Source organism: Gambusia affinis, linkage group LG09, assembly GCF_019740435.1.
Source record: "Gambusia affinis linkage group LG09, SWU_Gaff_1.0, whole genome shotgun sequence".
Lineage (NCBI taxonomy): Eukaryota > Metazoa > Chordata > Actinopteri > Cyprinodontiformes > Poeciliidae > Gambusia > Gambusia affinis.
Window position 1 is genome coordinate 4,864,709 of NC_057876.1, and position 21,555 is coordinate 4,886,263.

Consider the following 21,555-nt stretch of genomic DNA (forward strand, 5'->3'; position numbering starts at 1 on the left):
AAACTGAGCTTTATTGGATATGTCTTTTGTTTTTACCATTTTCTCCACCGTTTGTTTCAGGAGAACGTCAGTAAATATGATGAAATGCAATCACTATGTGCAGTTTAAATCTAATTTTTTTAAGTGGGATCCTGAAGAAGCCCATTTAATGGGATGTTTTTAACGAGAATTATTTGTGTTTGTGGCGCTCATACAGTCATACAGTTACCTAAGAACTAAGTAATAAATGTTATACTGCATGTCATGGCGGATCATTATCATCGTCTTTATCATCATTCATGTTGCTCTCCCCTACGGCAAATCGTGCCAAAAAACACAGGTGACAGCCGAGTCATGTCAATTAGTCTCATCAAACAAAATATTCTTAATGTCAAATCCATCAAAGATTTGTTGGTTCAAAGAGTACACTCTGCTTTTCGGGAAGCCTAAATTAGATACTCCTAGATTGGATAGCCACAAGGAAAAATAAATTCTGCTATTCCTTCAAAATCATGTTTGTCTTTTTTTTCTTATTCTCTAGAGAACAGATATGTGTTAAAAATATCACTGTCTGAAGCCAGCAAATTACTTCAAGGTCTCACATGAGCCGAGCTGTTCACTACCAGTGGTGAACTCAAGAAGACTGCGTGATAAATATGAACAAAAAGGTGCCAAGACAAAGTTTTAGTATAAAGGTGTGCACACAAATGCAAGCAGTTTAGTGCAGCTTTTTTATAGTTGACACATTTTGTTTCTCTTGCCACATGATTTTTATTTCACTTCAACTAAACAAATTAAATGTAGAAAAGATTTTGACATGATTCATAATGTTCTAATGTCCTTAGGTTACAAAAATAATATTTTAGCAAATCTTTAAAGTATGCAGCTATTTAAATAAAAAAAAATCAACATGGTTAGAGCATATTTGTAATTGTTTGGGTTTGTTATTAGAACAATAGGTCAGATTGAGCCAAAATATCAATAATATCAATACTACATATCGGATCAATACTGATAAGATCGATGCTTTAATTTCAGATTATTTATTATTAGTAGTATTATTTATTTTATTTTTATATTGTAGTTTCTCACTGCTACTTCAGAAAAGATTTTGTTTTGATTTGCCCTCAAATTATATATTTTTTGCACTTTATTTGTTTAGGGAAAGAATGCACACATTTGTTTGGCTTTCTATGTTTTCTGTTTGTCATGTTGACATGTTCTGAAAGTATTTTGTAGACACCTATAATCTTTGTCTAAATTCTATAGGTTTTAACAACATGATTCAAAGAGGGGGGTGAAATATCGCTTTGGCATGTTGTTGGTGTACTGACAGCCACGCTATCTATCTTCTGATTAAGAACAGGGCTGCCCGCACTGACGCGGCTCAGGGATTACGTCACACGCAGCGCTGTGCGCAGGGCCCTAGTGCCTGTAAATTTAATGGTCCAATGAAGGTAATTTAAAAAACAGGACATTTCCTCACTTTCTAAAAAAAAAAAACCGGGACGCCCGGGACAGGACATGAAATACGGACGTATTTCCCGGGACATGAGCTGGAAAGTGAGCTGGCTTTGCTGTTGCCTAGCAACATTGCATAAAAAGCCCAAGAACAAATTGACCTTTTAAATGAGAAAGTTGATTCATTGACTAAAGAGTAAAATATTTCTCACAGGCACAACAAATATCTAAATAATGAAAAAATACCAAAACTAAAATTAGAGATAGCGACTTGGAGTTCCCATAGAAATCAGCTGTTAGCTGAGGTGAAGTCGTAGCAAACTAAAGTAAAAGATCTGCAAAACTCTTTTAAAACCCTGGAGAGGGAATCAAAACTACAGATTGAAAAGACGATAGAAGAAAAAAGACAAGTGATGTCAGAATTCGCGGCGTATAGACTAAAGACTGAAAAGAAAGAACATGAAATGAAAAAACTTGAGATCGAATTGTCCAAGAAGGTCAATGACATCGGATTGAAGAACATTGAAATTCAGAAAGAGAAAGAGAAATCCAAACTTCTGGAGAGCACTGTGAGAGAACTAGAAAAGAAATTAATGGAGGCAGAAAATGAAAATAAAAATCTAACTAAGAAACTGGCAAAACCCCCAAGGGAGGAAGCCATAGAGAAAACAAGGATCGCATTCGAAGCCAGGCTTGATTTTGACGCGTTAGCTAAAGAAAAACAGCGAAGCCGGATGTTACAGGAATCTCTCACAAAAAAAGAATGGCAACTCAATGAGCTCTTGGAGGAGCAGGCAAAGAGACGACCCTCATTCGCCCATGTAAAGAGAGAGGCTGAGACTGGAAAAAAAAGTTTTGAACCTACTGCTGCGGATTGGAGACAGTTAAAAAGAGAGAATGTAGCTTTAAATGCCGAAATAACCGTACATATGGAGAACAGGCGTAAAGATCAACATCAAATAAAACAACTAACCGAGCAATTATCGAAGATCAAAAGAGAAGTGATCACCGAGAGAATTAAACAAGAGGATTTGAAGAAATCCATAAATAAGAAAAAAGAAGACATTGCTGTGGTGAGACCGGATGTCGAAAACAACATAAAGGCACCAACTGAAAATAGAAATATTAGATATTTACCACCAACTGTATCAGACGTCCAGCCACCCAAACCAAAGTTATCTTCCAATCGAAGAACTTTGAGTTTGGGTGAAGGCAAGTTATTGCCAGATTTTAAAGACAATTTAACATCACAGCTTAAGCCACAGCCCCCTAGCCAAGGAAAGCCTGGAAGACCTCCATTTATAGCGGGAGGCAGGAAGGGGTGGAAAATCTAAATGGAGAAAAAAATAGCAGTCAACCTGGCGGGAGAGGAGAACGTTAAAGTTCCCTCAACAGAATATCATGAGGTCCGTTTATAACATCGCGTACGAGAGGCGTATACACCTTGGGGCTGGGCTTTAACCCATGGAGCCCAGCAGGGCACAGCCGAAGAGGAGACAGGATCCCCTAGCAGAAGGTGGGGACCTTGGTGATCTGATCCTGGGCTACAGATGCTCCCTGTACTTCCAGAGTCTGGTCCTCATTGCCGGCAGCAACTCGGGCTCGTTTCCAGTGAGAGCTGGACTCCGCCAAGGCTGTTTGTCACTAATTCTATTCAATACTTTTATTGACAGAATTTGTAGGCACAGCCAAGGCGTTGAGGGGATCCGATCTGGTGGCCTTAGGATCGCATCTCTGCTTTTTGCAGAAGATGTGGTCCTGCTGCCTTCATCAGGTCGTGATCTACAGCTTTCACTGGAGCGATTCGCAGCCGAGTGTGAAGCAGCCGGGATGAGGATCAGTGCCTCCAAATCCATTTTGGACATTTCCTCACTTTCTAAAAATATCCCGGGACAGGACATGAAATACGGACATGTCCCGGGAAATACGGACGTTTGGTCACCCTATATTATTGATCTTGTTAATGTCTGATACAAAAAGGTACAAAAGTACAAAATACAAAGTATCACCAGAGGTACTTTGCATCATATTTTGAAAACCGTAGCAGTAAAATACACCAATACATTAAATTTATGTTGGAATATTGTCTACATTACTTCAGGAGAAACCCGGTGGTGAAAAACTGAAAATTTCAAATTTTTTATGTAAACAAATATTTTAAATTAATTCATTTGCGATGAATTAATTTAATGTATTCCTATCTTGGATGTATTCCTCCTTCTTACCCACGGGCAGCAGTAAGAGGCATATTTTAGTGATAGCAGCTTCGGATGGCAGCCGAGGAAGAAAGGGTAGACGTCACATGATGGAGAGATGCAGCCAGCCAGCAGTAGCTGCTTCCCGACTAATCACACAGCATTAACGTAAACCAGCTAACTCCACGGGCTAACTTGGACAGCCATCTGCCTTTCATTTTCTTATTCGCTCCGAATTAAAAAGCCGCGAAGAGCAGAGGGAGAATTGACGAACGGTGCAAAACGAAGAACAACGTCACCGTCGCGCACGGTTACCTTAGTCCCTTCTTGCATCCAACTGGAAGCGTCATTTGACAAAGCAGGGAAGCCCACGGTTGGAAACTCTACCTTGGCTAGCAGCGGGCTAGCCAGCTTGCTAGCTGCTAACATTGCTAACTGTAGTTAGCTAGCTAGCGAGCTGTGATAAGTTGCGTCATGGAGGAGCTTGTAGTGGAAGTGAGAGGGACAAGTGGAGCCTTTTATAAGGTAGGTTACATAAATTACACCGCGCTTTGCTACAGTTGCCATAGTTTGTTCAAATATAAACAATGAATAACAAAAAAATAACAGCGCCGAGCTAGCCCTCCGATGCCTGTTGGTGGATGTGGGCCTCTTGTCTGTGACCAGCCTCCACCTAGATCGGTTGGTTGGTGCTATAATAAACCAGAAGACAAAAACTTTACGTTTTATTTGTGTTTCCCTCCGTACTGCGAGCTTAACTAACGTCCACATCCCGGCCGGGTGTCTGCTAAACCAGAACGGTTAATTTAGGCTACGTGATAGTTTCCGTTTAAGTGATGAAGAGGAGAGCTTCTTATAGATGCTCACAACTCAACTTATATTGATGTTTCAGCCAAGATGATCAATAAATGAGCAACAAATTGTAGCAAAGGCTGCTTGGTGGGAGAATGAACAAATCAGATTATGCCAATACTAATAATAGAATGATTTAAAACCTTGTCTTGAAATCGATGGCAATGGATTTAATCTTATTTTTCACGTATGTATGAAAAATGACTGACGTTGCTGTGTCTTTTGAGCTTCTATGCTTTATTTGACATTATAAATCAAGAAAACAATTAAATAAAGTCAGGTTAGCACTCTATATTCTGGTATAGTAGGTAGATAATCTGAATCAGTGGTCCTCAACCACGGACCAATATCGGTCTGTGAACCAATTGGTACCGGCTGAGCAAGAAATAATTAAATATTTCTGTTTTATGTATTATTTGAGTCTGGAGGACCTTTTATTTTGAAAATCCTTTAAACAGATTCTCTTGGTTACGTCTGGTGCTCCAACATTGAGCCACAAGCAGCAAAATGAGTAAGAAACAGATCAGATGTCTTTGTAAAGTTTCTTTGAAGGGGAAAAGGCCCAGAAAAGAGACAGGAGAATGGATTTATCCCTGACCAGTAGGTGATTCCCACATTCCAAGCTCTGCATGATATGGTGACCGGCGTGTTAATGAGGCAATGAAGCTTCAAACTGATTCACCACGTAGAGACCAAGCACCCTGTGCATAAGCAACACTTCGGGTGTCATTGTCTCTCATCACTCCCAGATGGGACCGTCTGGTTGCAGAGAAACAAGCTCAGGGTTCCCATTAGTCATTAAAATTTACACAAAAGTAAAATGTTTGTTTTTGTGGCGCATCTCTATCTTATTTTGAAGGGATATGTAAATGTTACCATAGCGACCAGAGTCAGAGCGTGTGAGTTTTGGGTCTGGTTCACACGGCAAGATTTAAGAATTGTGGGCAAATTTTCCAAACCTCTGTGACCACAGAGCCGATAAAAGTCCAACAGGTTCGATTGGTTCCTGTGTCCAGCCACACGGCAGGAGCAACACACCACACAAACCGATTCTACTCATAAACATCCCGATTCCAGAAGAAAACCCAGTAAAACCTCCAACACACCATACATGAATTTAAAATAATTAAACATGGATGACTATATAGAAGCAGCAGTGACAGTTTGTGGACTCATTTTAAGCGATAAAAGACGTAACAAAAAGAATAGGTGTTTGATAAAAGACGGAGGGAGCAGCCGCTCTATTTGCTGCACTGTGATTTGGAGGTGTTATTTTGTTCGTAGTTAACATTTTTAACTGAATAAACATAACCACGTATAATAAACATAGATAAAAATGACCTTTACATATAGTAATAAACATTTCCATATATCACCTTCGATGTCCACCGGACTCTCGGTTGCCATGTCAACTGTTTGGGATTCCCGTCCGTTCTTACATCACCACACTTTCTGATTGGCTACCTGTCACATTCAACAGGCTGCGTTCTCGCTTCCAGTCAGGGAAAAACTCACAGGCTGCTAAAATCTGTCCAAGACAATATTGAATATGCCCGATTTTAGATCGAATATATTCAACACACCACCAAGCAACACACCACACACTGCAGGACGTTGTAAGATTGTCGTAAAGCGAATATGGGGGCAAAAAAAAAAAAAAGGCTTTAGCTGGAACGCCAACATGCAGAAGCATTATCTGACGGTCCTCACCCTTCCCCCGGGCCGCATCAAAATTCCCAAGTATTGACTGGTCCGCGGTAATAAAAAGGTTGGGGACCACTGATCTAAATCATCTAAATTTAAATTTAGATGATTAGGTTTGTCTGAGATTTTTCACACCGCAACAGTGTTGGTCATTTTGGTATTTGGGTATCTAATAAATAAATGCTTCACACAATAAAAAAATCAATATCTCTTTTTACTATAGACTACTAAAGCCTTTTTTTATAACTAAATATGACTTTTTATTATTGTTATTTACATTTTGCTGTTAAGTTATTAAGCCTTTGACAAAAAAAAAATTACCCACAGTAATAAAAAATAAAAATATCTTTATAAGAGACTAATTAAAGTTGATTGTAAAAGGTTTTCCTGGCTGTAAATGAACTGGTCAGACTGGGTTGTTGATGCAGGTTGCCAGTCAGGAAATATCTCACTGGTCATAACTGAAGTGAGCCTCAGTTCTGACAATCAGTGTGTGATCTAAGATGTGTTGCATTTAATAAAAGTTAGCTGCTGTAAATCAACAAACATGCTATAGTCCACAGAAGCAATGTTACTGAACGAAATGTCCATTTTATGTTAGATCTGGGCATTGCAACCAGATCGCACGCACTATAAAGTCTCAATTTGGGAAGGGGGATTCTTGTCCTAAAACGTACAAAAGCAGATTATCTGCACACATATACATCCTTCATATACAAACCAGTTCAGTTTTATCCCATCCAATGTGAATCTACATTCATGCCACCTCCAGCTCAGCATTTCCGTTTAGTTCTCCACCTCACTGACATCTTGTTATACCTTCCTCTTTCTCTCCTTTACAACTCTATGCCTTTTCCTAGCACTTATTTGCACACAGTGCAACTTGCCAATTATGACGGTGGTTACATATTGGTCAAAAAATGTTATTTCGATCAACGTTATTGACCCCTTAACCTTAATCTGTAGTGAAAAAAATAAAAATCTACATTACAGAATACCCAAGTGGGCTCCAGATGTCTGGGATCGGGGTTAAATTGGTTTCCTAAACTGGAACTGAAAAAGCTGGCTAGCGCCAAAACAGTTTTTAAAGAAGAATAATCTAATCTAGATCCGACAAGTCTAAGGAGTTCAGCATGTCATTTGGCAGCCATGTTAGTTGGTTGCCTTAGCACAGGTTGAAGACGTTGCCCTAAAGTCCAGTTTAATGGTAAATAATAGCAACTTTGCTTCTCATCATGCATGTTGCTCTAGAAATAACTATGGATTTTGAAGTGAAGTTTTTATCTTTTTATCACACTGCCAAATCAGAAACTAACTCCATTATTTTTGGTGGGATCTGTGGGAAACACACAGATACTAAAACCTAAACGTTCAGAATGTTGTCAAACGCTAAAAATTCTCCGTCTGTATGAACCAGGAATCTTCTAAGTGATGGAAAAAAAACAGGAGTAAGAACTGGGCAGATATTTCAGTTTCTTTTATAGGGTTAATTTAAAATGCTTTTGTGACGGATGTTGAATTACAACAGGAGCTTGATTAAAAACATTAGACAGGTGTTTAGTGTGTATCTACCCGTTTATGTAGCCTATTTAGGAACATCTCTGATGGTCTTTTAAAGTCCGACAAGCGTAATGCTGTGGACCCCCACATTTTTTTTATGGCTAGGGGTGATTTAAACATTTGGTGTGTGTGAGAGAGTTAATGTAATATAAATCTTGTTCTTGGTGTGTTTTCAGACTTGATAGTCTGGTTGACTCTGTTCAATTGGGGGCCGAAACTGCAACATTTGTTATAGTTTCAGTTGACGTGATTGTCTTTCATACTGCGCTTTGTCAAACAAACTAAAGCCTTTGAAAAGCCTGTTCCCCTCCTCGCCTGCGGTGGCGCTGCACCAAGTAACGGTGAAGGAAACTGCACAAAAACTTCTGAAGAAGGCACTGGAAGTTAACGTAGGGGATAGCGCGACCCACATTTGGAGGCCTTCAGTCCTCGACGCGGCAGTCGCTGGTTCGATTCCCGGACCCGGCCGACATTTGCCGCATGTCTTTCCCCCTCTCGTTCCCCCCTTCCTGTCAGCCTACTTTCGAATAAGGGACACTAGAGCCCACAAAAAGACCCACTGGAGGGGAAAAAAAAGAAGGCACTGGAAGCAACTTCCTTCTTTATGAAATGTAAACAAAAATGGAGAAACATCAGATTTTAGCGGTTGTTTGATTTCTCTGTTGTGTTTGGTAATTTCTCCCATTACCGCTAGATTGGTTCGTTTGTTTTGGTTGCACTGTTGTCCACTTCCTGCTTTTGGAGCAGTCTGCGGTGTGCTTGGTGTTTGCATTTGAACCGCACCAGAGTTCCCTTGAACCGAATCAAGACCTAGGTTTTTCAGTCTATTGGTCCACATCAGAGTTTAATTATGCGTTCACACCTCCACTAAAGAACTAGACTTTGCAGGCAAATGAACTAGAGTTCTATTAAAGCGGACTAAATAGCTGTAGTGTGAATGCACACCAATGACGGCAGCAGAAAAACGCCAACACTTCACTACCAGCACATGAACATTTGTTAGTTTTTACTTGGATTACTGTAATTCGGTTGACTTCTACAACTCAGGGAGTTTTTAAGAAAGCTTTCACTGATTATTTCAGAGGTTCATGGGAAGTTTCTGTTTTTGCTTGATTTCATCCGTCGCTGTCAGCAAGCCTTTAAGCCCAGTGCTACTCCTCAGGCAACACTCTGAATCTTTGAATTAGTCGTTTCCTTACAGGCAGGATGTGTCCTATTTGCAATCTTTTATGCACATGAATGCAGATTGTGGCGAGATACAGTCAAACGTCTTACGGAATCTGTGGAACAGGATTAAAGCCACTGGAAAAAAGAAAATAATTCTTTAACGAGAATTAAAGTCAAAATTTTGAGTAAAAGCCCAGAATTTTGCAAAGAAAGTCAAAATTCTGCAGAAAATGTCAAATTTTACAAAAAAAAGGTATGAATAATCCTCTTTTTAATAAATCAGTTGCATTAGTGGCAGAGGCTTGTTTATCTTTCTGTTTTCTTTTTCTTTTTGTAGCAGTACAATGCATCGTGGTAACTATGAATTTCCTTTGTGCTTCTCTCAGGCTTTTGTGAAGGATGTCCACGAGGGATCCGTCACTGTGGCATTTGAAAACAAGTGAGTAATGTAATAAAAGGCAAACATAATGGCTGTGTTTTCATCTTAGGCCAATGTTACAAAGTCTGTTTTTACTGTTTGCGTGTCCCAGTTGGCAGCCGGAGCGTCAGATCCCGTTCCAGGACGTTCGCTTCCCTCCTCCGACAGGCTTCAGCAAAGAGATAAATGAGAGCGATGAAGTTGAGGTGGGAATAGTTCCGTTTTCTCATCAAGAATTGCTAAAACTTAAACGCAAAGAATGGAGTTAAAATGCAAGATATTGAGAATCAATGCAAAGGTTATTGCGAAATGAACTGCGTGTGTTTGTCAGGTGTACTCCAGAGCCAATGACAAGGAGCCGTGTGGATGGTGGCTGGCCAAGGTTCGCATGGTCAAAGGAGAGGTGCGGCTGGATCCACGTATCTTTATTCAAAGATACGTGGAAAGATATCTATTCTATTTTTTAGAATAGATTTTAGTTTGGTAAAAACGTTGATTGTCTGTTCTAAATGTTCCTTTAGGAACCCTTGACCCTCACCTTTTCCTGTTTTCAGTTTTACGTGATCGAGTACGCGGCGTGCGACGCCACGCTGAACGAGATCGTGACGCTGGAGCGGTTACGGCCGGTCAACCCGAACAAGCCAGCCACCAAAAACACCTTCATCAAGATCAGGCTGGAAGTCCCTGAAGACCTGCGACAGATGCAAGTCTCCTTCATAACCCACACCGCCATTTTCAGTTCTATAAACACAAACAAAAATGAAACATAACGACTCGTTTCCAGGTGCTCCAAAGAGTCGGCGCACAAAGACTTCAAGAAGGCCGTCGGCGCGTTCAGCATCACCTACGACTCTGAGAAAAAGCAGCTGGTCATCTTGGTTCGTCAGCAGATTTGAACGTTCCTAGCTGTCTGCCTGTGTTGTGGTTGTGAGTAAAATCCGGCTTTACCTCCTGTTGCAGTCGGTGAACGAGGTCACGACAAAGCGGGCCAACATGATGAGCGACATGCACTTCAGGAGCCTCCGCACCAAACTGTCGCTCATGATGCGGAACGAGGAGGCCAGCAGGCAGCTGGAGGTACGCTTACCAAACTGTTCACACCCTTTGAGATGGTTTCACCATGGTTACAAGCACATCATCTGTTTGTTTTTGTTAAGATTTTAGATCAGGAGTCTGCAATCCTTTGAAATTGGAAGAGCTTTTTTGTCTTCAGTCCAGCTAAATTAAACTTGTTTTATTTAGAGCTGCAAAATACGTAAAACGTTGTGGATATTTCCCATAAACGGCAAACAAATCGTTTTGTTGGTTTCAGAGTTCCAGACAGCTGGCGTCTCGGTTTCATGAGCAGTTTGTGGTTCGGGACGACCTGATGGGTCTGGCCATCGGGACTCACGGCGCCAACATTCAGCAGGCGCGAAAAGTCCCTGGAGTCACCAACATCGACCTGGACGAAGAAACGTGCACCTTCCACATATACGGGGAGGTAAGAGGGCTTCTGCAGATCAACTGCCACACCATCCAGGTACTACGTGATGAAGAAGAGGGTAACAACCTTTTAATCGGTCTGCTTTTCCCAGGATCAGGATGCCGTCCGAATAGCTAGGAGCTACCTGGAGTTTTCCGAAGATATCATCAAAGTTCCCCGAAACTTAGTCGGTGAGCATAATGACCTCATGCGCTCTAACTTTTTAGTTCATTTTTGCTTTCTCTGGCCATTGACCGGATTCGGACGCCCTGCAGGAAAAGTGATCGGAAAGAACGGCAAGCTGATCCAGGAAGTGGTGGATAAGTCCGGTGTGGTGAGGGTTCGAATCGAGCCGGAGAACGACAAGAAGCCCTCGGCGGCGGCGGCGGCAGCAGCAGATGAGGTCCGTGGTGTCGGGATGAAAACTCCTCAGTTTCTGGATTTTCTTCACATCCACTTCCAACCGTGTTTGATGTTCTTCTTCAGGGAATGGTGCCATTTGTGTTTGTGGGGACCAAGGAAAGTATTTCCAATGCAACAGTGCTCCTGGACTATCACCTCAATTACCTAAAGGTGTGTGTTGAATCCCACAAGACAGATTAATAGTGTTGTGTAGGTGTGCATTGATAAATCTGCAACGATTTCCTTAATTTTGGGAGATTGACGATAGTTACACGTACAACCAATCCCATCCTCCGATCTTATGTTGTCTCTGTAAAGATCTGAAAATCAGCCGCTCCTTGACAGAATCAGTATCTAATAACTTTTCAGATAGAAAAATTGGTATCAGGCAGAATCGGAATTGGCAGGTCAGGCTTTTTAAACAGACTGTCCACAAATCATTAAAAAGCCTTAAAGTGTCAAATCCTTGTATATAAAATTAAGGCCTTTAAAACATCTGAAATAAATTTTAAAAATATCAAAGTTGCCCTTAAATGCGCACGTTACAGGTCTTTAACTTTGTTGTGGCTAGTATATTCTATGTATGATTTGTGACTAAATGCAGTTGAGGCTACTTTAAGTTTATTAGCTGCTAATAAACTGTTGCTGTCTAACTAGTTGGCTTTTTTTCTGTGTATTGTTAGAGTGCAAATTTATCGCTGACAGATGCGATTTTCCATAAATCTTAACATTCTTCTTTTATTTTCTGTTGATATATGTAGGCCTTAAATTTAATTCTTGCTGGTCTTAAAAAGTCTCAACTTTCTTTTAAAAGATTAAATGAAACCAAATTTAATAAGAAATTGCAGAAATTGTGTTAAAGATTGGTGATCGACCAAAAAAACTGCCATCGATGCACGCCTAGTTTTTTTTTTTTTTTTTTTTTTTTCTTTTTACTCATCTTACTGGGAATGTAATTTCCTATTTCGTTGTCTGCAGGAGGTGGACCAGCTGCGCTTGGAGCGCCTTCAGATTGACGAGCAGCTGCGACAGATAGGGGGCGGGGGCGGAGGGGGAGGGACAGGCCCCCGAAACCCCAAAGACAAATCCTACGTGTTCGATAACGGGATGGGAATGGGGATGGGCAGAGGAGCAGGAGGTGGGAAGCCCTACGTGGGAGGAAGAGGCGGACGGGGCCGGAGAGGGGGCGGGGCGGCGTTCGCCTCAGGTGTGCTCACCGTAACTCCTCCTGTTTCTTCATGCTCCGGTTTGTCGAACCTCCTCGTTTACCGTAAACTCTTTTGACTTTCGACTCCACAGGCACCAACTCGGAGGCGTCCAACGCTTCGGAGACGGAGTCGGACCACCGAGAGGAGCTGAGCGACTGGTCCCTGGCTCCCACCGAGGAGATGATGACAGGAGGCGGGTCCCTGCCCAGGCGGACAGACGGCAGGAAACGACCCGGAGGGGGGGGCCTGAGAGGCCGCGGGGGCAGAGGGAGAGGAGGGGGAGGGTATAAAGGTGATTATTGTTATTCCTCTGCTAGAAAGAGGTTAGCAACCTGAAATAATACATATCTTTGTGTTTAGGGCTCACACGATTAATCGGATTAATTGTGATTAGTCGATTATTTCAGTAATCGTCTACTAATTTGGTAGTTGATTAATCTTTAACTTTAGTATGCAGATTTTTAAAAAGGCCATTTGCTAAAAAACAAAACAAAACACTTTTGTCTGTAAATATGCTCTACTCAAAACTCAAGTGGCATTTTTCTGTAAATTCACCCAGTTCAAATTGACTTCATGGACGCTTTGTTGCTGCATTTTAGGCAGAGCAATGTTTTTCCTATGTGAATAAGGATTTTAATGGTTTAATTGCATCGTTTACTGTATTTTTAATATTGTGTTAAAAAAGGCTCAACCAGTTTAACGAAAAACCTTTTTTTTTTTTTTTTTTAGCTGATTACCATAATCTAGATTGTCTCTGGAATAAAGATGCTTTTCACTTTAGGTTTATTATACACAGTCACCCTTTTATGATTTCTTTTGACTAGAAGGTATTTGTTTTTGTGTTGCCTAGGTGATGACATGCAGTGGGGCGAGCCAAGACCTCGTCATGTAAGGGACCCGAAGCCTCGAGGCCAGGAAGACACACTGCAGGTGAACTCCTGCTAATATGAGCAACAGAAATTATTTTTGTCTGAGTTCCAGCAACTCAAACTAAGGGTGTCCAAAGCGTGGCCCACGGGCCGTTTGTGGCCCACGGGCGTAGGGACAGGTGATGTCATTTGGCCAAATGAAGACAATTTTAATTTCACATGGCCTAAATAAAAACTGAATCTTGTCTTTGTCAAGATGAGATTTTGTTTGTCTGAGTTACACCAACCATCATTTTTCTCCCAATTATGCGGTTTTGTATTTATTGGCCCGTCACAGGTTGAATTTAGGGATTCACCGATCCACTTTTTCCACTTCCGATATCTGAAGTGTACCGAATTACACATTTATTTAACTGTGCACCAGCAAGGCACACTCAAGTACACCAATAACTTCAAAAGAATGGTCAAACATGTAAAAGCAAAACAAATGAAATTTGTTCAGTCAGTCCACTTAGGAGCAAAACATCTAATGGAAAATAAAAGAGAAACTAAAACCAATAGGTTGACTTATCTTTGGTCAAACACGTCAAAATAAACTGCAGAAAACCTTTCAAATGGTTCAGAAAGAGCAATTAAAACTTCTAAATACAATGGAAAATAAATAAACAAAGCGTGATATCAGAGCACGAAGCATAGAATTAGACTGAATAGATCCACCCTCATGGATCAGGCACATATTCACAGAAAGAATTTTGTTCAATATCTGTACTGATACAGTTGTAGATATGAGATCGGTGCATCTCTAGTTACAGTCAAGAGGTATGAATGTGTTTATAATAAAAACAGGGAGTGTGGGAGTCGATGTAATGTTCTGCTTTGCCCCGCAGATCCGTGTGGACGGAAACAACGAGCGCAGCGTGCAGCACTCATCAGGCGGCCGAGGAGGAGGAGGAGCAGGAGGAGGACCTTCTTCATCCCAGAGTGGCATCGCCGTCTGCGGGGACGGCCAGTCCCGCCATCACCATCAGAGACCCCTGAGAGACCGGGGCATGAAGAAGGACAAACAGGACGCTCCGGCGCTGGTGAACGGAGTGTCGTAGACGCACCCACATAGAACCTTCTCTCTCTCACACACACACACACACACACACGCAGGCAACTTTTCATACACCATCTTATAGTCTCTGGCGTGTTTTATTTGTATTTTTTCTTGGTCTTTTTCTCATCTTTGTCGCACACAAGAGGACACGCATTTCTGATGCGAAGAAACGATTGGAAACGATTAGCGAAGTCTCGATCCGTTCCCGCCTGCTGTTGTCTCCTGTTCCTCTCTGGACTGTTTTGAAACAAGAGGAAAAGAAGAAGAAGTTCCTCTGTGACAGAAGGGTTAGCTGAGGGGGAAAAAAAACCCCTCCCATTTCACTCGTCAACACCACAAGTATGTTTCTTTTTTTTTTTCTCCTTCGGTCCCATTCGTGCTTACTCGCACGAGAAAACAGGAACGACAGCGGCGGCAGAAATCTGTGAAAACAATTTCATCCTTTTGGCAAAAAGTTTCAACGTTCTTAAGTCTTACAGATGATCGCAGACTTCCCTGTGTCCAAACATGCCCCCCACCCCACTGGTACAGAAACACGTTTTGCTTCTCTAAAACTCCCAAAATTCAACATTTTCAAAGTCACCCAAAACCAGCTTTCTACAACAAACCTGTTCAACAACAACAACAAAAAAAAAGAAGTAGCAAATCTGATATTTTTTTTTGTGTCCATGTAGGAAGACGTTTGGTTGTGGGGAAAATTGTTTGCAGATGGCACTTTACTTTTATTTTCTACCTTTTTTTTCCCCACACTGAAATGCAAACAGGTAGGCACTCCTAAAAGCAACGCTCTACATCACGCTGTTATTTAAAAAGGCCTTTGTTTGGTTTGATGCCTCAATATTGGACCCCGTCTCTTCTGAGGCATACAGACTTAAACCTGAGGCCAGCTGGTGTGAAATATCTGTTCTATTTTGGGTTTTTTTTTTTGTTTATTTTTTATTTTTTAAAACAAATTAAAACTCAGCAGCAACTTCCAAAAGTCTAGGTTTGTACTACGTCGATGTCAACTGTCATTTTGTAAAAAAAAAAAAAAATAAATAAAATAAACGCTCCAACTCTCTTGTGAGCAGATTGCTGATACAATGGGAGAAAGGTTTAAAAAAACAAAAAAAACAACAACTGACTCATGGCTCCAGCCTGTAAAATAAAAGATTGATGCTCGTTTACGGATTCATGGCAGCACGCCTGCACTGGTTTTAGACGAAACTGCACTGAGTCACAGGGTGGTACTAAAGAGCTGTCGGGTGAAGACTCCTAACCTGCATTTTACTTTGGTTTCCGGCTCTTTTTACTGACATTAAAAGAGTCCATTTAAGTGGAGGGCAGATGAAATAGCTCAAACAGGACAGTTCTCCTGTTTAATTTATTAATTCGTCAAGTCTTTTCATTTATAAAACATATTTGTCTAACTGTAGATGAGATATCAGTTGTTTTTGGTTGAGGTTTTACTCCCTCCCACCTCCTGTTCTGCTTGTCCAACATATTTGTGATCCATCCCTTTCCTGTTTACCTTTTTTCTTCAAAATCACATTTTGGCTGCATCTTATAAACGAGACATTTCCCTACAGCTACGAGAGTCAGTGAAGCGGTCATTATGTGCCTGTAGTTTTTTATTTTCCATAAACTGTGCGAGCTTCTCGTTTTTCAGTCACCATGGGGCTCCTTTATGTTTGTGCCTTGGGTTTATGTTCCTCCTTGTCTGTAAATTTAGCAAATTTTAAAGGAAACCGTCATCAGCGTAACGACGTATAATGGAGATTCTTTGATTCTTCATGGGAGAAATAGCTGTTTTAAAAGTTAAAGTCCCTGAGGTTTTTTTGTTTAGTTTTTTGGTACTATTTACATAATGGAGGTCAAAACAATACGACGGGTGTGAACTGTAATCATGACGCATTTTACATTTGTATTCATCGGTTTCTGGGGATTTTCTTGCATGGAAGAGAGCATTTTGGTTTAGCTGGGGAAGAAAGCCTTAAAAGTTGATTTACTATCGTTTTATTCTATTAATGTTCTCAATTCAAACCAACTAGAGATCTAGAGAGGTGTTGTGATTTAGGAGACAAAATGACTAAGATTAGGTTTATCAATGAATCCGTAGACTTTCTTAACACTCAAGTCTCCTTTTTCGAGAGAAGCTGCGTTTCCATTAAAGATGTGCGCAGAAAAAAACGCATATGAAATTGTGAATAAGCTTGTTCGTCCAATAAGTCATTAAACATACCGCGCTGTCATCCTCAAATACTTCCTGTCGTTTTCTTCTTCTTGGTTTTTGCCAGTGGTAAAAGCTGGTTGTTGGTCACATGACTTGTGTGATGCAAAAAAAACCAAACAGCATTTCCATTGCAGTTTTGCGCCAAAACTATTTTGATCAAATTAAAAACAAACAAAAAAAACTTTTTACCGAAAACCATGTTTTTTTCAAAATTGACGTTTCCAATTAAGTGAATTTATTTTTGAAATGCACCATTTTATAATCAGTGGAAACGCAGCTATTGAAGAATATGTTGAAATTTGTCAAGATTTGCATACTTGTATGTTGGGATGGTTTTAAAAATAGTCAAATGTAGGTAAAGCTAATAGTGAAGCAAAGACGGACGTGACAAAACCTTCATATTACCAACGCTACACATCTAAAGTTTCTTGTGGCCTGCTTCACAAATCCTACTAGAAACAAAACCTTTGACACAATTCTTGAAAAGAAGCAAACCTTTCTAAAGGAACGCCTGATTTACTTTTCTTTAAGAACTTTGACAGCTCAGTGCGTAGGGGAAACCTTAATTTTAATTTTGGGACACGTGCCTTCGATTATGGCTAGCATCACAACCTAGATGTATAAATCAGGGATGGAGGATAATTCAGTGTCTCAAGATGGTAAAAATAATAAAAAAAAACAACTCACTTGTCTTGAGCTCTCAAAGCTTCGGCTGAAGTCTGACTGCAAAGAAGTAAAGGTTCATGAGTCTGGTGGTTTCAGCGCTTAAGGACGGTGGCTGCTGTCAGCGCCGGACCTCTACGTGTTGCATCTATAGCGTCAGACTGAAGCCTGACGGCTCATCTGTGAAATTCTGTGCAGGCCTCGAGCGGCCACTCGGGCCTCGCACAGGCACCCTTTTTTAAAGTTTCATTTTTGGGTGTGAAGCGGCAAGTGAACCTGCTCCTAATGCCGCTTTAACACCTGATAAATGAACCGAAGAGCTGGCTGTGATTAGGCCAGGTTCCTTCTTTTTTTTTTCCTTTAATTGCATGAACATCTTTCTTCTGGACTTTAAAGACATTCAGTAGAGTTTTACATAATTTTTTGAAATAGGTGTCATAGCCAGTCATGAGCTGAAAACGTACACCGTAGAGTCAGTGACACGTAGAACTTTATATAACATTTTAGAAAGTGGTGACATAAGTAATAAATGATGAAACAAGTTGTTTAGAAGTCTTTTTTTTTTTACCCCCTTTTTAATTATGATGTATGTTAATTACTCCATCACTAATATGTTAAGACTTTGCTTTCACATGTTTACACTGTAGCCATGTTGCATTTAGATTCTCTGGTACGGATTCCAACCAGCTCATCAACCAATGGTTCCAGTGAAAGTAACCGATGTATCGTCGGTAGAGCATCTGCGTTTTGTTTAACAAAAAGACAACAAAAAAAAAGAAACAAGAAGGGAGGGTGGCATATTGTATATAATGATGTCATTATTTGTTTAGGAAAAGATTTGTACAATTGTTTAAAATGCTCTCTTATGCTATTTTTTTGTTTTGTTTTTGTTTAATATCGGGCTAAATGCTAGAACTCTTCAGAATAAACTCAATGCTGTGCAGTCAAGTAGGATTTGGTTGAAATACAGTGGATATGAACAGCTTTGCAGAGGGAGTTGGTTTTCATTTGACAACATAAAAGTCTACCCAAAACTGAATAAAATACTGAACCCACTCAGGGAATTTGACCCAATGATTGATGGAAACTGTATGACGATGACGGCATTAAAGTAAATGTCAAGAATTCATGAACGCTTTAGATTCTCTGTTGCCCCCAAATCTGCGACTGTTGTAGTGATTAGTAAAATAAACATTTCTGGGCCATTTTATACATAAGTTGGCAAATTTTGTGGGTTCTGATTGGTTAGTCCCCTCGTCATTTCATACCTTTAGAGTTTTGATTGTCTTCTACATGAGGTTTTTTTGGGGTTATTTGGGGAGATTTGGGTGCCAAATGGTGTTTTATACCAGCTAAACCTTCAGCTTATACTCACTTTGACAAAATAAATTTTAAGAAACTCTCCGTTATCTTCTCAAAGTCTACTGCAATGAAATGTAGAGGAATCACCCCAAGAAATACGTACCAGCCAGATGTGAGGTGTTTTTGTTTATTTTTATTTTTATCACTATAGTTCATAAAAATGTCTATCAAAAAAATTCTGACAACGCAATGATTTTAATACTCGGGTACAGAATGTTAGACGTGACAAAATGGCGTCGCCGGGGTATGAAATGATATGACTTGGCGATGGGGCTAATATTTTATTTTTTTAGCGATGGGGCTAATTGATCTGGGTCTGGATTTCATGACTCCCTTTGATGTTTTATGGTCTGCAGGAGCTTTTTCTCATTCTAGATTTAGAAAGAAAGAATAGTTTGGCTGTTGAGCTCATGACCCGTCGTGTTGCGTTTGGGAACAGTCATGAACAACTCTGAAATTAGAAGGAAAAAGAAGAAGCTACATGCTTGCGTGTTCTAGCTAAGGTGTTGCTAATTTCGGAGCAGCTATGACAAAGAAGGTTAGCTTTGCTTAAACTCATGAAACTCGTTTTGAATTGCTTCAAAGTGTAAAAACATCCTGGTAAACACCACATTTTTAACTTTGTTGTTTATTCTGAGCTATAGCTGAACATAGAGAGTGATAGTAGAGGTCTATTTTAACTGAAGATACACTATGTGTGATTGTTAGCCATGTCTGCAGTCTACACTAGCATCTCCCTAGTGCTAATATAAAGGGTCTTCAGCCTTGAAGAAAACACTTGAGGCTAACCTGAAGCAAGTATTATGTCCTACAGTATGTCGACATGCATAATGTTGTATGATGGATTCTCCCTTTAATTCCTAGCTAAAAGTGAACCCTGAGATTTTCTTGCTCTCTACTTGTACAGATAAAGAAATAATAACCAGCCTATTTTTGTCATTTACAAATACCCTAGGTATTTTTTCAACAACAAAAACTGTTACTTACCCTTTTAGTGCTGCCAGGCAGACTTATCTCCCACAGGATAGATGGTACACACTGATCTAGTTGGGGTTTTTGTTTTAGACAGTGTTGTAAATGTTTCAGAGACCTTCTTCATTTTAGCGCTGTTGTCGCACCAGATTGGAGGAAACTCCCTTCACCTCTGGTTGTGCGTTGTTGTTTTATGGAGCCTCCGGGTTCAGGTGGGGTGTGTTTTGTTGGGGTTTTTTTTTTACCTCCGGGAGAGTGAATTAGTTCTGTGGGGAAGAAAAGCTGAAACATATTTCAGTGTTTGGGTTGGATTATTAGGGAGATCACTAACCAACTGTACTGCTGAACAAGACCAATGTATGTAAATAACTATAAAACACTAAAGTGAAAGAAGACTGTTGCATGCTGACCCGGTTGAGGTCACTGAGGAAATGTTGCTTTGGAAGCATTTTAACCAACTGGTGGTGATGTAGTTAACTAGTAACCTGGCATTTAAGCAACTCACCTGAGATCAGTAGAGCTCATTTCATGGCATGAAGCTCATCTCGGTGGGTGAACTATCAAGAACTTCGACTTATGCTGAGATGCATGAACAGAATTGGTTGCGGCCACTCACGTGGCTCTTGAACCGTTTGGGATCCCAAAATGGAAGTGGGCTGCTAAGTGACACCATTTAAGACGTAACCACGCAACGTTTTCTACATGGGAACCTATGAATATGAATTCCAATACAACTGTTCAAACCATGATGATGGATTTGTTTAAGGAGCAATCCTTCTGAAACTTCAATCACTGTAAACCCACTTGTGTCTCACCTAGAAATGTCTTTGTAAGCCAGTGGAAGCGAACGTTGGGTCTTGAAGCCTGCCTTCAACATTTAGATTGTTTTGACAGAGAATTGGGCAAAAAGTAGAAATACATCTGATTGGAAGTATGTACTTTACAGATTAGCGGAGAGTCTATGTCTGTGGCTAAAGGGTGTAGGAGTGCATGTGATTGTCACATTGAGTGCTGTCCTGACTATAGACAAGAACTGACTTAGTTTGGGAAGGTTTTGTTTATTTAATCTGTACACAGTGGAGTCGGACCAAATGCTGAAAGGTCCTGCTTTGTTCTGACTTCACTTTGAACATCAAATTTGGTATGAATGTCAAGACATTTAAAGATACTTATGAACCGCCATTAATCCCATTGCGGTTCGTCTTGGGCTAAAACAAGGTCTATCCAAATTGTGTTTTTTATTGTTGGCTCAGATGTCAGATAGCAGTAATTTGTAGAAGGTAATGTTGAAGACTACTAGGTGTTCACACTATGGGCTATTCAACTATAGATTGCCAGAAAGTGACGACTTGCAGAGCATCTGTAGATACTTAAACCAGGGTAATTCAAAAAGCTGTTAAACCTTGTGTGCACTTTTTGGGCATTTTAATCTTTGTTTTCTCTTTTTGTACATACTACCTGCATTTAAGATGTTTGGGTGGACATGTCTGGTTATAGTGCAATATATTTTGTATGCAAGCAGTTTCAATAAATAAAGTTTGATCTTCCTCCGGTATCTTGGGCGCATTTTTTGTACCCTTTTTTGTGATGCTAGCGACACAAAGCTACTTCCTACAACTCTAAAAGGTTTGTCATTTTCTGTCAAAAATGATTATCGCCCGAGCGTCGCATGACGCAGTGTTTAGCGCGAGCGCCCTGTAAAGAGAAGCTAACGGCCTCGACGAGACCGTCACGAGCTCGACTCCCGTTCTCGGTTCCGTTGCCGGATCTATCGGGTTACTGTCTAATAAATGTTAAATGTCTCTAGTAAAAGCCACTCGTGCTGAAAAAAAGTTATTCGTGGCAATTGTGGAAGGTCCAAACAACTACTTCCGGTTCCGGAGCCATTTACAATGGGACACAATGGGAAAATGTTCATGAGATATGACTATATCTACACGGCGTAAAGTTAAATTTGTAATATTCAG

The 21,555-nt window shown here is 40.5% G+C and overlaps 1 protein-coding gene across 1 annotated transcript; it reads left to right on the plus strand.

Moving 5' to 3' along the window:
• Window positions 1-3,720: 3,720 nt before the first annotated feature.
• fmr1 (FMRP translational regulator 1) lies at window positions 3,721-21,135 on the plus strand. Its single transcript, XM_044127374.1, has 15 exons — window positions 3,721-4,160; window positions 9,305-9,357; window positions 9,449-9,542; window positions 9,668-9,739; window positions 9,891-10,039; window positions 10,121-10,214; window positions 10,297-10,413; window positions 10,649-10,819; window positions 10,914-10,992; window positions 11,077-11,204; window positions 11,288-11,374; window positions 12,182-12,410; window positions 12,503-12,703; window positions 13,262-13,341; window positions 14,168-21,135. Exons 1-15 carry the CDS (start codon window positions 4,110-4,112, stop codon window positions 14,378-14,380), a joined length of 1,818 nt encoding a protein of 605 aa, XP_043983309.1. The 5' UTR covers window positions 3,721-4,109; the 3' UTR covers window positions 14,381-21,135.
• The last annotated feature ends 420 nt before the right edge of the window (window positions 21,136-21,555 follow it).

Excerpts from the sequence above, each read along its gene's own strand:
- fmr1 (XM_044127374.1), top strand. The coding sequence starts at position 4,110 with ATGGAGGAGCTTGTAGTGGAAGTGAGAGGGACAAGTGGAGCCTTTTAT. Across the intron at positions 9,740-9,890 it reads TTCGCATGGTCAAAGGAGAG|TTTTACGTGATCGAGTACGC; the intron begins GTGCGGCTGGAT and ends TCCTGTTTTCAG. Across the intron at positions 12,704-13,261 it reads AGGAGGGGGAGGGTATAAAG|GTGATGACATGCAGTGGGGC; the intron begins GTGATTATTGTT and ends TGTGTTGCCTAG.